The sequence below is a fragment of the Coenobita brevimanus genome, chromosome 52 (genome assembly GCF_032717465.1).
Source record: "Coenobita brevimanus isolate Jiangsu-jjx chromosome 52, ASM3271746v2, whole genome shotgun sequence".
NCBI lineage: Eukaryota > Metazoa > Arthropoda > Malacostraca > Decapoda > Coenobitidae > Coenobita > Coenobita brevimanus.
In genome coordinates this window covers 24636999-24654172 of record NC_137005.1, presented here as the reverse complement: position 1 = coordinate 24654172, position 17174 = coordinate 24636999, and the positions used below count along the sequence as shown (strand labels likewise).

Genomic DNA, 17174 nt, shown 5'->3' with positions numbered 1-17174 from the left:
TTGATTACCACTGAGGACTGGACCTATACTACATTTGCACTACATAGATTTATTGCATTGATTTATTGTGGCCCAGTGAATTTGCCTTAGATTGTGTACATAGGAATTTTATAACATTATTGAGACTCTGTCCTCTGTTTTATTACAATTCATGTTCCCATTGTTTTATTGGATTATTGTATTGCAGGTTGAAACTTCTTCTGGAATAAATAGCTGTTATGACTTGTGGCCCATCCTTGATTTTCCCAGTACATTTCAACTTCAACCACCATGGGGGTGCAAGAGGAATATGATGCCTTGAAGAGACAGAGGGGCACCACCAAAGGAAAATTCACCAGGAAGGTAACATTGTGTGAGGAAGGATTGGATAGAGGTGATCATTTAACAGTGTTAAAGAGGAACTGTGATGAAGTGTTGGAAGCATTCAAATGCTTGGAGAGTAAAAGTGATGAACTGCTAACTTTCATATGTGACAATAATCTAAATGACAATGTGGAACAGGAAGCCCAGAAATACATTTTAGACTGTGAAAGAGTTAAGAATGATTTATGTGCAAAAATAGGTAAAATTGAGAATGACCAGAAAGCCATGGATAAACCTAAAGTTAAAGTAAAGAAATTTGAGCCACCTAAGTTTGAAGGTAATCTGAGAGACTACCCTACCTTTAAAGAGGATTATAAGAATCTTGTCAAAAGTATGTATGGTACTGATCCATATGCTCTTAAAATGTGTCTTGGTGGTGAAGCACTACAGGCAGTAAAGGGCTCTGAGGGTAACTATGAGGAAATGTTTCAGCGACTGGATGATAAATTTGGAAATTCAAGAAAGATTGTGGATTTAGTGATTAGTGATCTCAAGTCTTTAAAGAAGATTACTGATGGTGACACCAAAGGATTCATTAAAATGGTAGACCAGGTTGAGCAGTGTTGGTTAGATCTGAAAAAGGTAAATCTATCGGATGAACTTAACACAGCCAACGTTGTCAGTCACATTGAAAAGGTTTTACCTTCTCTTCAAAAGAGAGAATGGGTCATTAAAGCAGAAGAAGTGTCAGTCACTAGCAAGTTGTTTCCAGAGATGTTGAAGTTCCTGCAGAAGGAGAGGAAAGTTTTGGAGTACATGAATTCTAGCATTAGAAATAGTAGTGGTGATAATAAGGTAACACAAGCAGTACATAATGTTAACAGTACATTTGATAATAACACTGATTCAGACCTGGTAAAGTTGGTGAAGAAGATGGGTGAAGAGCAGCAGGTCAAGAATAAAGAATTTGAATCATGTATTGTAAGCTTAACTGAGATGGTAAAAGGTGCTAACCATAAGGCAGAGAGCAGGGGTGGAGGGTGCTTGTTACACAACTCAACGGGTCATGAGATTACAGACTGTTATAAGTTCAAAGGTCTTAGTAGCAAAGATAGACTTGAGATGATGAAGAATAATGGCATATGCTTTAGGTGCTTGAAGGGATATCATCCAGCTCGTAGCTGCAAAGTGGGTAAATTGTGTGATGTGGTGATTGTAGGACAAGGGTTGTGTAATCGTAATCATCATCCACTTTTGCACCCTGATAAGATGGAAGGTACTCTTCATAATGTAGTATCAGAGAAGACATTTACAACTTTGTTGAATATCAGTGCATTAAATAGCGGAAACCAACCTGTTACTGTATTATGGGATTCAGGATCTGATATTTCGTTGATAACTCATAGCATGGCAAAGAAACTGGGATTGAAAGGGAAGAATGTCAATCTTTCTATGATTAAAGTAGGTAATACCATTGAACATCAATCTAGTAAAGAATATTGTGTGCCTTTAACTGACAAAACTGGTAGGGTTTGGAATGTGGATGCTGTTGGTATCAATGAGATATCAGCCAGAATCAAGAAGGTTGATCTATCAAAAATGCCTGAACTTTTTGTGGGAATATCAAGATCCAAGGTAAATCGCCCACATGGTGAAATTGATATGCTCATTGGTGCCAATTATAGTGAATTGTTACCAAGAGTTGTTCAAACAAATAAGAGTCTACAGTTGTTAGAAAATCAGTTTGGGCTCAGTATCCGAGGTAGATATGATGAAAATACAGGTCAAGTCAACGCTAACAACCATTTACTCGTAAGAACGCATAAACTGTCAAGCTTTGCAAGTCTGAATGAAATCAGCATTGAGTCTGCTGATAATCTAAAGAGTACGTTGGATAAATTTTTTGCCATAGAGGAAATTGGAATAAAGTGTGATCCACAATGTATCAAGTGTATGTGTAGAGGTTGTCCTGGACCTAACTGCATAAGTTTGAGAGAAGAAAAGGAACTAGCGTTAATTGAGGAAGGATTGGTGTACAATGAAGAGCAGAAATGCTGGAGAGCTAGTTATCCATGGATAAAGGACCCAAATAATCTGAAAAATAACCTCAAAGTAGCAATTGCCAGATTAAGAACAACAGAGATCAGATTAAAGAAACTCGGCATCGAATATGCAAATAAATATCAAAGTGAAATTGAAGATATGGTTAGTAGGGGAGTAGCGAGGAAACTAAGTAAGGAAGAGGTTAGAGACTACGAGGGTCCAGTTCATTATGTTCCCCATCATGAGGTGTTGAAGCCAGAATCTAGTTCAACCCCCCTGCGCATCGTTTTCAACTCCTCTGCATCTTATATGGGCCAGAAGCTGAATGACTTTTGGGCTAAGGGGCCCGACATTTTGAATAATTTGCTTGGAGTGTTATTTAGATTTAGACAAGATACGGTAGCTATAGCAGGTGACATATCGAAGATGTATCATACTGTCAGACTCAGCACACTAGATGAACACACTCATAGATTTGTGTGGAGGGACTTGGATAGCAATAGACCACCTGATCATTATGTACTCACCACAGTCACTTTTGGAGATAGGCCTAGTGGTACTATAGCTACATTGGCTTTGAGACACACGGTAGAAAGGTTTGGTGGGGAGGTTCCAGAAGTGCAAGACATGATTATCAATAATGCTTATGTGGATGATATACTGTATTCTACTGACTGTGTTGAGAAAGCCTTCAATTTGATACAGAATGCGGAGGAGATACTTACTTTGGGAAGTTTTCGGGTGAAGCATTGGATAGTCAGTGGGCATTATGAAAATTGTAATGTCAATGTGATAGACTCTGATTGTGAGAAGATTTTAGGTCTGAAATGGAACCCTAAGGAGGACAATTTTTCCTTCACAGTAAATGTTAATTTCTCACCAAGAGTGAGAAAGATAAGAAGTGGTCCAAATTTAGAGTGCTGTGAGATTGAAGCCAAATTTCCAGAGGTTTTAACACGCAGAATGATATTGAGTCAGATTGCTTCACTCTATGATCCACTGGGGTTTACTGTACCAGTTGTACTGAAAGCTAAAGTTTTGATGAGGTCCATGATTACCAAAGGTAATTCAAATGATAGAGGAATAAAATGGGATGATCCACTTGATGCTTCTGTGGTGAATGAATGGAAAAGGTTCTTTAAAGAGTTGTATGCATTAGAAGACTTGACTTTCAGAAGACCCTTGAAACCATCTAATGCCTTTGGTAAGCCCATCCTAATCATATTTTCTGATGGTAGCATGCAGGCATATGGGGCATGTGCATATGTAAGGTGGCAGATTGGTAAAGATAAGTTTGATGCAAATCTGATTGTGGCCAAAAATAAGATTGCACCGGTAAAACAGTTGTCTATTCCTCGCTTGGAGCTTTGTGGTGCTCTTATGGCAGCTAGGTTGAGAGAGTCTATAATGAAGGAGTTTAAATGGGAGTTTGAATCAGTGTATCACATTGTTGATTCATCAATTGTAAGATCACAAATTCAAAAGGAGTCTCACGGGTTTAACACTTTTGTTGCAGTACGTATAGCAGAGATACAAGTCAAAACAGATTCAAGCGAATGGTGGTGGGTTGATACAGTTCAGAATGTTGCAGACTTAACTTCCAAACCATGTCATCCAGAGAAGATTGGGAAAGACTCTGCCTGGCAAAATGGACCTAATTTTCTGACTTTACCAATTTCAGAATGGCCTATTAGACAAATATGTGAAGATGAACTAACAGATAGAATCAGTATTACCATGACTGTTGCTAAAGTGAACCAGGACATTATTGATTTGGGAGTAATTGATGTTGATAAATTTAGTGGTTATTATAGATTACTGAGAGTTACAAGTAGGATAATGGCTGTGTTCAGGTGCAAATCCTTCAAGGGTATTTTGAAAGAACCCACTGTCAAAGATGTTGCAGAAGCAGAATTAATGTGGGTTAGAGAGATGCAGAAAAACATGATGGATTGGGAAGTGAGATTCAAAAGATTGGGTCCCACACTTGAAAATGGGATAATTGTAGTAGGACAAAGAATATCGAAGTGGTTGAAAGAGAATTGGAATCAAGAATACTACATGTTGATACCAGCCAACCACCCAGTAACAAGACTGTATATATTATGTTTACACAATGTGGATCATGCAGGTGTAGAGACTACCTTGGCAAAGCTGCAGAGAAGATTTTGGGTTCCTGGGGCCCGGAAGATAATAAAGACAATCAAAAATAGATGTGTAGTATGTAGGAAGTTAACAAAGAAAATAGAAGACCAATGTATGGGTCAAGTGAGGACAGAAAGATTGAAGCCTGCTCCACCTTTTTACCACACAGCAGTGGATTTGTTTGGGCCATTGACAATAAGGGACACGGTCAAGAAGAGAACTCATGGTAAAGCATTTGGAGTTATATTTAATTGTTTGGTGACTAGGGCAGTTTATTTGGATTTGGCAGAGGGATACAGTACCGATGATTTCTTGACCACATTTCAGAGATTCACTGCTATCAGGGGTGCCCCTAAGTTCATATATTCGGATAAGGGGACTCAACTGATATCAGCTAGCAAGAAAATAGAAAGTATTGGTGAGAAGGAGGGGGTAACATGGACTTTTAACATTCCTAGTGATGCACCTTGGTATAATGGTGCAAGTGAAGCTCTAATCAAGTCTGTCAAAAGGAGCCTGTGTATTACTATTGGAGATTCTGTATTAAATTTTGGGGAATTACAGACTGCTTTATTTGCTATTGCCAATTTGTTAAACGAGCGACCAATTGGTACAAAACCTGGGTTTAGTTTGGAATTAGGTAGCTACCTCTGCCCTAATGATTTGTTACTTGGCCGTTCTAGTAATTACTGTCCTAGTGGTATGTACGAGGTCAGTGGAGATCATAAACGGAGGCTGGAATTTATGCAGAAGATTGTAGATTCATTTTGGAAGAAGTGGCAGCGGGACTATTTCCCTTCCATGTTGATCAGGCAGAAGTGGCACACAACTGGAAGGAATGTAAGAGTGGGTGATGTAGTTCTGGTGCAAGATAGCAACTCAGTGAGAGGGGCATGGAAACTGGCACAGGTGATTAGAGCTGATCCAGGACGGGATGGCGCCGTTCGTGATGTTGATTTGAGGTACAAGATAATAAGGCAAGGGAAGGGATATGATGGTGATGTGGATAAGGTAATGAGTAGATCGGTACATAGATTAGTGGTGTTATTGCCGATAGAGGAACAAATGTAATCTCGATGTGTATGTATTATGATAGACTACTGGTATACCTGTTGTAACTTGTGGGGGGCGGAGTGTATCATTAGCATGATAGGTATTTGTATTATCTGTATATATGTAACTATTTTGTAATAATGGATAATGTAAGTCACACCAAATGTTTTCTTCTATTGCGCATCTCAAGCGTAATTTGTTTGGAGTCAGCTGACTTGACGGGTGTTTTCGATGTATACCGCTCAGTTGCAGCTGGTTGTTGGTGGACGCTGGGTATTTACTTGTTGTTGGAGCCACATTATAAGGGTAGGTACAAGTTGTATAGGATTGTGGAGTTGCGAATACTTAGGTCATGAGGAAATAATAGTGGTATACTGTACATAAAGCAACGTAATTGTATCCACCCCTGTCGGGTTTGTTTGATGGTGGATTGGAATGTTTACTATCTGCGGCTTTCAGCCGGTGCAGGAACTGTGTGCAGAAGTGGTAGCCTAAGGTGATGATGACAGGATGCTCACCTACTGGGAATCGAGGCTCGTGATGGTGTGGCCATTGAAGTGAGTGTAAATAATATTACTTTGTGTTGTATATAGCGGTGAGGCATGTTGTGCCTAGGGTGAATATTTGGGCTTTGGTAAATATATTTTCATTTCCTTGCTTTATTATTGTATGCAATTGTGAATTATTATGGATATGATTGTTATGGAATTATTGTGCAGGCATATCTATTATTCATATTTGTTTACTGATGTGATTAGGCTTATAGACTACTCACTGTGTTACTTTTTGATTACCACTGAGGACTGGACCTATACTACATTTGCACTACATAGATTTATTGCATTGATTTATTGTGGCCCAGTGAATTTGCCTTAGATTGTGTACATAGGAATTTTATAACATTATTGAGACTCTGTCCTCTGTTTTATTACAATTCATGTTCCCATTGTTTTATTGGATTATTGTATTGCAGGTTGAAACTTCTTCTGGAATAAATAGCTGTTATGACTTGTGGCCCATCCTTGATTTTCCCAGTACATATATATATATATATAGATAGATAGATAGATATATATTTATATATATGTATATATACTGTAAATATATATATATATATATATATATATATATATGTATATATATATATATATTTATATATATATATATATATATATATATATATATATATGTATGTATGTATGTGTGTATACAATATTTCCCAGTGAAACAAGTTCTCCTTTTATTCCACTGCTGGTTCATATCCACGACATGTCAGTCACTTTCCTCTCGAACGCTTCATATAGAAGGGGAAAAAGGCAGAGAAATGTATCTCAGTTCAATAATACAGGCCAGCAAATTAAAGTAAGAAATAGTGATACCAGTTTCTCCTAGAAATGTGGTTTCCTTTTCCTGTTACTATTTCCCGCCCGCCCCATTATATTAGTGGAAAGTAGTGTTTCAGTAATGATGATGATGATGATGATGATGATGGTGATGATGAATGTGATGGTGATGATGATCAGCACTGTATTTTATACATATCTGTCGTTACCTGCTCCACTGGATTGTGACCAATAAAATAGGAGAAAGCACCATCATTCACCCTCGTTCAGTGCCAGCTATAGCATTTAGGAAACTAATTTTTAACTAACCATTTGCATATCCCGCTGATTTATGGTTTACCCTAGTCGCTTCACCGCTTGCTTGTTACACACCACTGATGGCGAGGCATCACCCCCACGTCTCACACCAGCAGATGCTCAGATTTATGTGACTCAAATCTCTTTCAGACTGTTCCTTTCACCTACTTTTTTGGCCTCCACCTTTTCTTCAGTTCTTCCACGTCTGGTCTGTTCACTTTTTTCATCAATCCCTCATCATCTATTCTCTCCATATAGCTGTATAACTTTAACACACGCAGGTCTGCCTTTTCCATCTCTTTCAGTGTCATAGCTCACTCTTTCAAGCCATCTTACTCTACATACAGATCTTTGGCATTTAGTTTTCTCCTTTAAGCATTCAAGACAAATGTCCCTCATCCACAAGGCACTGCTGACATCGCTTTGTCATCAGACTTTCCCATAAGACTCAGGTCTTTCGGTCCACACACCTCTCAATGCCCAAGACGTTTGTCTGCTCTCATATTCTATCACTTACTTCAGGTCCTTGATATCCAGCTGCTGCTATATCCATCTACAAAAAATTTTAAGCGAATTCACTTCTTGAAATAATTCCCCATTTAGACCTATTTTTCTTTTATGCCTCCTCCAGATCCATAAAAGGTATATTTAAATACCTCCCCTCTATGTTGTATCTTTTTCAGACCAATTTCTTTATACTGTAACTTTTTCACGCACATTTCTTTATGGTGTAGCTTTTAACAAGCATTTCTCAAACATTGATCCACACACTCACACCCAGCAACACGTAAAACCTCCCAGTTCCTCTCTAATAGCTATTGTGGTCTGTACCTTGTATGACTCTTTCAGCAACCACTCTTCCATACACATTACCTAGTATGCCAAACGGATCAACGCCTCTGAAATTAAAGCATGCCTTTTTGACGAAGACTTTCAGGGTTGTATTCTAAGCACCAGTATGCATTTCGTAACATCTCTTTCTTTGCGACACATACTGCACAGTTTACCACTATATCCTCTTCTACGTTTTTCATAAATGCTATGTCGATGTGAAAATGATGTATATAACACTGATAAGAATGTTAACGTGAAATATGGAAAGTACCTCATCAAGAAGGAGGTACTACGATGTCTATTTTCTGCCTATAAAACGGCCTCAAGCATCAGTAGTGAAGCAGTAAGTTCATCTGTCATGTGAATAGCAAGTGTGGATGGAAAGATGAAGTGGACTGGTATATGAGAGAAAGGAGTTTGGAGTTGTTTGTGGTAATGAGTGGTAAATGAGGGACCTGCAGGAATTTTTGTCGCAGCCACACTGGATGAACTGTGTAATAAGGCGTCCAGGAACAGATTCAGACGTCACGTGCTATGGCATGTGTGTTATAACCTGATAAATAACTCTAGCCCATTTCAACCTAGTTAATTGCCAAATGTAGTCTGACTGGAGGCTTCATTTGACTGTTAACAAAGGACACTCATTCCTACCTCACTTCCAAGGCTCATCGAATTTCATTCTAGTTATTTAAGTTGTGAATGGGGCCCAGTTCAGTCAGATAAAACAAGAGGCATAGAGTCTCTTAAGTACGGCTATAAGCCGTATTTTCTTTATTACTGGAGACTTCGTAGGACTTCTGCCCTACCCATTAACTTTTTCTTATTCAACTTTAACCCCCTTTAGTCCAACGACACGTTTGCGTTAGAACTTGCTACCTTCAAACGATGATATTCAACCTCAGAGAGGACCCTAAATGGAGAGGGGAATTAATGAAGGCTTTGTCTACCCTTTCCATTTCGAAACATCTCTCTTAGCAGTGGAAACACCGTCGGTAGCAAATAAACACAAATAAGAAGGCGTAATCGGACTAAAGTTTAATATTCCCTTGTATGTCATTTATGTATTTTCAGTAACGAAAGCGTTTGCAATACCAACAGACAAGAGGATGTGAAGGTATACTGTCGTTCATTCCCTTTAACCTGGAGGAGTTTTTTGTCCTTTTGCAACCTATTTCCCGTGTCTCAGTGGCAAAATAAGACAATATTGCGGCTCTACATACTTTCCGTAATACTTCTTCGGAACTAACAATGTAGTTTAGCGTTAATCTATCACACAGGATGGAAAAATTGCACTTTTAGACCTAGTCAAAATAAATAGAGTACCGGTATATACAATGTAAATGGCCGAAAAAGACGTACGTAGTCTCATAGCCCAACGAGAATACGACCCTGACAATCTTGTAGGCTTCAGATACTTACTAGCACATATTTTTTTTGCGTATGGCACTAAAATTAATACTTTTATGTATACTGTGTACGCAGTCTACAGTATAACGATATTAAGGATATGAAATATTAGTACAGAAGAAAACGGAGGTGGAACATACAACACTGAAAGGATGGTGTGAGAGGGTATTACATTTGTGTGTGTGTGTGTGTGTGTGTGTGTGTGTGTGTGTGTGTGTGAGAGAGAGAGAGAGAGAGAGAGAGAAGAAGAAGAAGAAGAAGAAGAGGAAGAAGAAACAGGAGAAGGAGGAAGACGGGAAAATGAAAATAATGCTGACAGTAGTGATGAAGGGGAAAGAACGAAGGGGGTAGGAGGCGAAGAGAGAAAAATGACAACGAAATAAGGACGGGGTGGGGGGGGCAGGGGCAGGGAGGATGTGGGGTCGAGAAGTGGGTAGGGAGGGAAGGAGGACTCATTACCAGATCCATCATTACTGTGTTTGTGAGCCAACGCCACAACCCACACCCACCGGGAAGCCCTACCTTAACTGTTATTGTCGGGCCTAGGTGAGTCCCCTCCTTACCTGCCTGCCTGTCCGACAACAATCATTTTTATCCTTGTTTTCTCTCTTTCTTTCTTTCTCTTTCTCTCTCTCTCTCTCTCTCTCACACACACACACACACACACACACACACACACACACACACACACACACACTTTTTTTACTTTGTTGTTTCAAAGATTTTCTTCTAACAAGTTTTTTAACTCCTTCAGCCCAGTTTTGTATGCAATCCAGGCGATTCACACACATTCCTTATCAGTCCAGTTTCTACTACTCCCGCTTTTCTTTTCTTTTTAATTACTTATGGCATTCCAAATTTCTGACACCCGCACTGTTGTTGCACCAGTTCACCTTTATACTCTCCTCTTGCACTAACAGTACTCATATCTCCCGAATCACTCTCCTCTTCTTATACACATTTACCGCCTTTTCTGATATGGCATGTACCGGAAGGTACTTAAACGCCTCCAGTACTTCAACATGCCCATTCATCAACACATCACATGAGTCTGTCACATGCCAGCGATTGTTTTGTCCACATTTACTTTTAGACTTTGACCATCACAATCATTAATAAAATCATGAATCACTTTTCGGAGTCCAATCATTTTTGTCAACCAGCATAACATCACAATCTTCATTCCTGTTTCCAAAACCATAATCTGATCTTCTTAACCCCCCCTTACTGAAATGGCTAGCTGCCTAGATAGACAGATAGGTGTGCCAAGTCAAAAAGGGCCTACTCAAAGGGAGATAAGTGTCTGATCTCAACAGGTTAGCGTTTAAATATATATATATATTTTTTTTAGGCTAAGGTTGGATACCTTCTGAACAGACCTCGCATATACAAGGTAGAGCAGTAGTGGAAGTAACAGCACTAGTCGTAACCCCAGGCTCATCTAGACCCTGTTGACTACAGGCTGAAACAAGTGGTGCCGGGCCCAGAAAACCCGTCCCCGGCAGTCATTTTAGTGCCGACGTATAAACATAACAAGATATCTACAGTAGACAAATATGTCATCTGTTAAATGTGGAGTAAATCGGTTGAAAATTTAATATTTTGTTCACATTTAAAATTATTATAATTATAATTTTTATTCATAAAGACTGCTACAGAAGAGGGATTATTCTTTGACAAAAACTGTTGTAACACTTTTCACAACATTCATATTTCATTTTCCCTAGTACTTTCTTACGGGATTGATCATAACATCGCATATTCAGTAAAGTCAAAGTGCTAACGTATAATCTCAACAGGATATCCCCTCAAAGGTATCACATATCAAATCTGGAGTAAATCGGGAGAAAATTTATTATTTTATGCCCATTTGAAATTATAGGGCCAACCCACCTGACACTGACCCTTCCTTACCGGTAACTAGAGGGTGACCCCCCTGATGTAATGAGACATGCTATAAGATGCCGATTTGAAAGATGCACCTTTAGGATTTGGTTTCATGTCGATATGACGAATTTGAAAGGAGTTATGACGAGAAAGGAAACTATTTTCTTTTTTACATTTTTTGGGCCTACAACCTGGGCCTTGGCCCAAATAGGCCCAAAATTTAATCAGGTGATCAGAAGGTCATAGCTCATCATCCCTAATTTTAGTCAGAATCGCACCATCAGTTTTCGTGTAAATTTGTTAAGACAAGCAAACAAATAAACAGACAGACACCGAGTGAAAACAACACCCGTCCCCGAGCCCCTCCGGGGCGGGGACTGGTAATTATTCTTCTACAGTACACCTTGGTCTTCTTGGAGGTTAAGGAGTGAGTCGAGGAACGTTTGCATAATACTCGTAGGTCTGTGAATCCATCCGGTTTTATCGATGCCATAGCAAGAAGGCGTACCTCTCCAGTACCACTGGCCCGAGGAGGAACAGAAATGCCCAAAGACAGTGGGCAGCTGTGGAAGAGTCGTCGTTCACTACTGGAACCCGTGTGACATTCAGTTTTGTTTATACTTGCTGTTACCAGACGATTTTCTTCAACTTTGAAAGAGCATGTTGTACTGGAAGGGTTATTTAGGCTATATTTAAGCCTTAATGTTCGAAAACATCAGCATTTTAACTGAATAAACCGTCGGGAGAAGGCAAGAATGGGATGAAAAGGCATCCACACACCTAATATCACCGCTTCAGCGTTAACAACGGCTGCCCGTACTGAATTCGTGGCAGGTCTTGCTCATACAGGACTGGTGTGCAGGTATAAGAGGGACTGTTTTTACGACATGTCGGCGGGTTTTATGGTGGATCAGTAAAGCCTGTTTTAATAAAATTCAGATCCTCAAAGTGTATCCTGACCAAGTCGGGAGTCGAACTTGCGCCCATTAGAACGGCAAACCAGTTTTTGACCCATTCGACCTTCATTTTCCCGTTGTTGATATGCGAACGATGCAGGGAGAGAGAGAGAGAGAGAGAGAGAGAGATCGTTATTACACGAGGGAATTGCCTGAGGAGAATTAAAGCAGGGTCATTACTGAGGAGGGAAGGAAGTGCCTTGGGAGTGGCCGATTTTGTCAAGGACGCCCTTCACGGGATGCAGAGTCAGCCAATAGAGGAAAAAACAGATTTGGTCCTCCAGTTTCTTGAGTGAGAGAAGACATTTCTCGTTTTATTCTTGCTACATTCGGATGATTTTACTCAGTTTAAGAAAATATACTGTACTTCAAAATGGAGGGGTTACATCCAAGCTCAACATCGCATTTACAATAGGGAGAATTGGAGAGGGATACCTTTAGGTGGTGGAACCGATATGACTGAGCGGTGGAGCTGCCCCCTCTCTATCCCTGGAATGATGAATGGTGATTCTTTTTTTATGCGAGGAAGAAGGAACCAAAGGCTATGAGCCCGCAAAACAGTTCCTTCCAAGAAAAAAAAAAAAAACAATACAAAAGAGAGCCAAATTCAAGATCTGTTCATTTCGAGATGCCTGGACACACTGCGTTTGAAAGACTGGAGATCATAGGAAGTAGGAAACACAGACAGAGGGAGACAGTTCCAGAGTTGCCCTGTTGCAAAAATGAAGGATTGGGAGTAACGGTTAACTCTTGCATTAGAGAGTTGGACAGAAAAAGGATGAGAGTTTATTGCTAGACGGGTCCTACGCACCCTTCGTAGAGGTGGAGGGATGCAAGCAGACAGTTCAGAGGAGCAATGGCCATGGAAGTAGCGATAGAAAAGAGATAAAGAGGCAACAGTGCAGCAAAGAGACAGAGGTTGAAGGGAGCCAGTAAGAGGAACAGAGTTGATAAGATGAAATGCCTTTGACTTCACCCTATTAAGAAGAGCTGTATGTGGGAAGCCTTCCCACACATAAGAGTTGTACTCCATACAGGGGCGAATAAATCCTGTGTATAAAGTCAACAATTGTGCAGGGGTAAAGAAGGTACGGAGTCGGCTTAGCACATCTGATCTCTTGGAAGCAGATTTTACAAGAGATGTAATATGATCTTTCCAAGATAAATCCCGAGTGAATGAAACCCCAAGCATGTTCAACGATGATGCTGGATTGAGCTGAATATTATTAAATTTTAATGGGTATTCCTGTGGAAGATTCTGTCGGGTTGATAGGTGTAAAAACAGAGTCTTAGGTGCATTAAAAACAACAAGATTATTTTTACCCCAGTCAGAGATACGAGCCAGGTCAGACATTAGGAGTGCCATGGCCTCAGCCCTTGATCGTTGAAGTAACTGCTGGGATGGACGTTGCGGGAACCGAATGGAAAGGTGAAGGGTGGAATCATCAGCATATGAGTGGATAGGGTTAGATGTACAGCTTAGAAGATCATTGATGAATAAAAGGAAGAGAGTTGGTGATAGGACAGAGCCCTGAGGAACACCACTGTTAATAGATCTAGGAGAAGAACGATGGCCGTCTACAACAGCAGCTATAGAACGACCAGAAAGGAAGCTGTAGATGAAGGCACAGATGGAAGGATAGAAACCGTAAGAGGGTAGTTTGGAAATTAAAGATTTGTGCCAGACTCGATCGAAAGCCTTTGAGATGTCAAGTACAATGACAAAGCTTTCACCAAAGTCCCGAAAGGAAGATGACCAAGTGTCTGAAAGGTAGGTGAGAAGATCGCCAGTTGAGCGTCCCTGACGGAACCCATACTGACGATCAGAAAGAAAGTTGTGATAAGAAAGATGTTTTAAAACTTTTCTGTTAAGAATAGACTCAAAAACTTTTGAGACACAGGATGTTAAAGCAGTTGGACGATAGTTAGAGGGTTGGGAATGGTCACCCTTCTTTGGGACAGGCTGAATGAGAGCAAACTTCCAGCAAGAAGGAAAGGTACAAGTTGAAAGAAAAAAGTGAAAGAGTTTACCTTGGCAGAGTGTAAGCACAGAAGCACAGTTCTTGAGGACAACAGGAGGGACTCCATCAGGCCCATATGCCTTGTCAGTACTGAGGCCAGTGATGGCAGAAAATACATCAGCTGAAGAAATTTTAATGTCAGCCATGAGGAAGTCAGAGGGGGAAAGTGATGGAGGAACAGCACCGGAATCGTCTAAGGTGGAACTGGAGAAGAAAGTCTGAGTGAAGAGATCTGGTTTATCAGTAGAAGAAATAGCTACAGAGCCATCAGAGTAGAAAAGAGGAGGGAAGGATGATGAGGTAAAGTTGTTAGAAAGGTTTTTGGGAAGGTGCCAGAAGGAATGGGAAGAATTTGAGCTGGAGAGTTGAAAGCATTTAGTGCGGATGAAATTATTTTTAGCAGAACGAAGAACAGACTTAACACGATTCTGGGCAGAAACATAATAAAGATGTGATTCAGAGGTGTGTTGGCGCTGGTACCTTTTATAGGCCCTCTACTTGTTGCGGATAGCATTAAAACAAGCGTGATTAAACCAAAGCTTTCTTGCATTAGTCAAAGGATATGAGAAAGGAATGTATGCTCCCATGCCCGAGAGAATAACTTCTGCAATGTGCAAGGCACACTCAGATGGCTCCTAATCATGGAAGCAATAATCATTCCAGGGAAAATCAAAGAAGTACGCCTGAAGGCATCCCAATCTGCAGCTCCAAAGTGCCACAGTCGCCGTTTCTTTGGAGGGTCCATAGGCTGTACCAGAGCGATAGGACAGGTTAAGGTAATAAGGTTGTGATCGGAGGAGCCCAATGGAGAGGAAAGATTAACAGTGTAAGCAAAAGGATTAGTTGTAAGGAAGAGGGCAAGTATGTTGGAGCTCTCTCCAAGTCAGTCAGGGATATGGGTAGGGTGCTGTACAAAGTGCTCTAGGTCATTAAGGATAGAAAAGATGTAGGCTTGTTCACCACGTGGATCAGTGAAAAGAGAGGAGAACCAAAGGTGGTGGTGAACATTGACTTCTCCTAGAATGGAGATTTCAGAGAAAGGAGAAATGGATAGAATGTGTTCCATCGTAGAAGTAAGATACTCGAAGAATTTTTGACAGTCAGTAGAATCAGGGGATAAGTAAACAGAGCAGATATATTTAGTTAGAGAATGACGGAAAGCCGAAGCCAGAATGTAGAGAATTCAGAAGAATCAAGTTCAGGAACACGAGAGCAAGATAAGTCGTTGCATACATATACACAACAGCCACCTTTGGCTTTGAAATGAATATAGAGAAAGTAGGAGGATACAGAAAAGGATTTGCTGTCAGTTGCCTCAGACAGCTGAGTCTCGGTTAGAGAGAGAAGGTGAGGTTTCGAAGAGGAGAGGTGATGTTCAACAGAGAAAGTTAGAAGAAAGGCCGCGAATGTTGCAGAAATGAAGAAGAAGGGAGTCAGACAGTGGTTCCAGGCAACTCATAGAGTCGTCACCGGGAGAGGGGCGGATGGTGGGGGCATTTGTGGTCCCCTCCCTGGGGACTCCGAGGGAAGGTCTATGTGCGCCATTTTTCTTTTAATTTAGAAAAGGAAGTGTAGTGTGTACAGTGCATGTAGTTTGATGTAGACAGTTAGAGAAACTTGTATAAGAGAGCATGCTGGCCTACTCTCTGTGTTACCGAAACACTGAAAAAGTTCAGCAAAGGGGGATGGTCGGGGACTGGTCCCGAGGGCTGATGAAATGGGAGCTCCAGCTCTCCCTGTCATCAGCTTTCCACCCACCTTGGGAGTACTGCCCTGCTCGACTGGTGGTACAGTCTACTCCACTGAAGAAGGGCTACTTCATCATGCAGTTCATTAGGATTCATTCTCAGATAAACCTGGGAATGTAATTAATACTTATACCACTTCCACCTTTTGTTCTACTTAAAATGGTCTGGATATAGCAAGAAAAAAAATGTTATTGAATGAAGTGTAAAAACAAACGGATCATACTCACGTAATTTAGTGTAATTTGATTCATGATTCCTGGGGCTTGAATGGTGAGTTAATGAAAGTGTGGTTCATTTACTTGGGGAGACTTTTAATAGTTATCCTTCTATCAGGTGTTTTTCTTCCTCTCTGGGCCATACATCATCCCATCCTTAGGTGGGAAAACAGGTCATGATGATGATGATGATGATGATGATGGTGAAGTGGCACCAGAAGATTTTATTCGGCAGACCAAAGCCTCTAGTTGGTGTTGTGGCCCCAGGCTTATCAGATGGTGAATTCAGTGGATTCCAAGATGAAGTTACCCTCCTCCTACAACCCACCAACACCTTTCAGGGGAAAGTGAGGAGTTGAAGGGTGTTTATATAGCGTAACTGGGCAGTGAACCATCCGGGTATATCAGTGCCACTACGGGAAGGCGCCCCTCTCCAGCACCGTCCCAGATACTCAGAGGGTTAACCACTAAACCAGCTCCCCACTCACTCTCCCAATTTCCTTATCCTCACTTCCAATTTTTGTATGTTTCGGGATTGCCCCAGATTTCTCCCAGTATCTCTATTCAGCTCAGAATTACATTTTCAAGTGCTCCAAAAACATTCTCTTCCTTCTCGATCTCATCCCCGTATTCCTCATTATCTTCTGTGTCTGTCTGCCTGTCTGTCTGTCCCGTCTCCTAAAACCTTTATTTTCCTGGTGGGCCTAAAATAGCCACGCGAAACTGCTCTACCACCATCTTTTCGTCTCCCTAAGCCTTTCTCAGTACTAAATTTTCCAGCCCTTAAAACATCTTTCTTAATTCCCAAGCTCACAGAGATTCTCCCAATCCCTTTATTCCCCTGGTGTGCTCAAAATAGCCACCCTAACTCAGCACTCACACTGCTTTCTCGTTCGTCTGACTCCCCTCACTCCCCTCTTGC

At 40.7% G+C, this 17174-nt stretch overlaps 1 protein-coding gene across 1 annotated transcript; it reads left to right on the top strand.

Annotated features, from left to right (window-relative positions):
- The first annotated feature begins 270 nt into the window (after positions 1–270).
- On the top strand, positions 271–4559 carry LOC145400514 (uncharacterized). The gene is made up of 2 exons (XM_080273036.1): positions 271–4265; positions 4478–4559. The coding sequence occupies exons 1-2, from the start codon at positions 271–273 to the stop codon at positions 4557–4559; spliced, it is 4077 nt and encodes a 1358-aa protein (XP_080129162.1).
- Positions 4560–17174: the final 12615 nt, after the last annotated feature.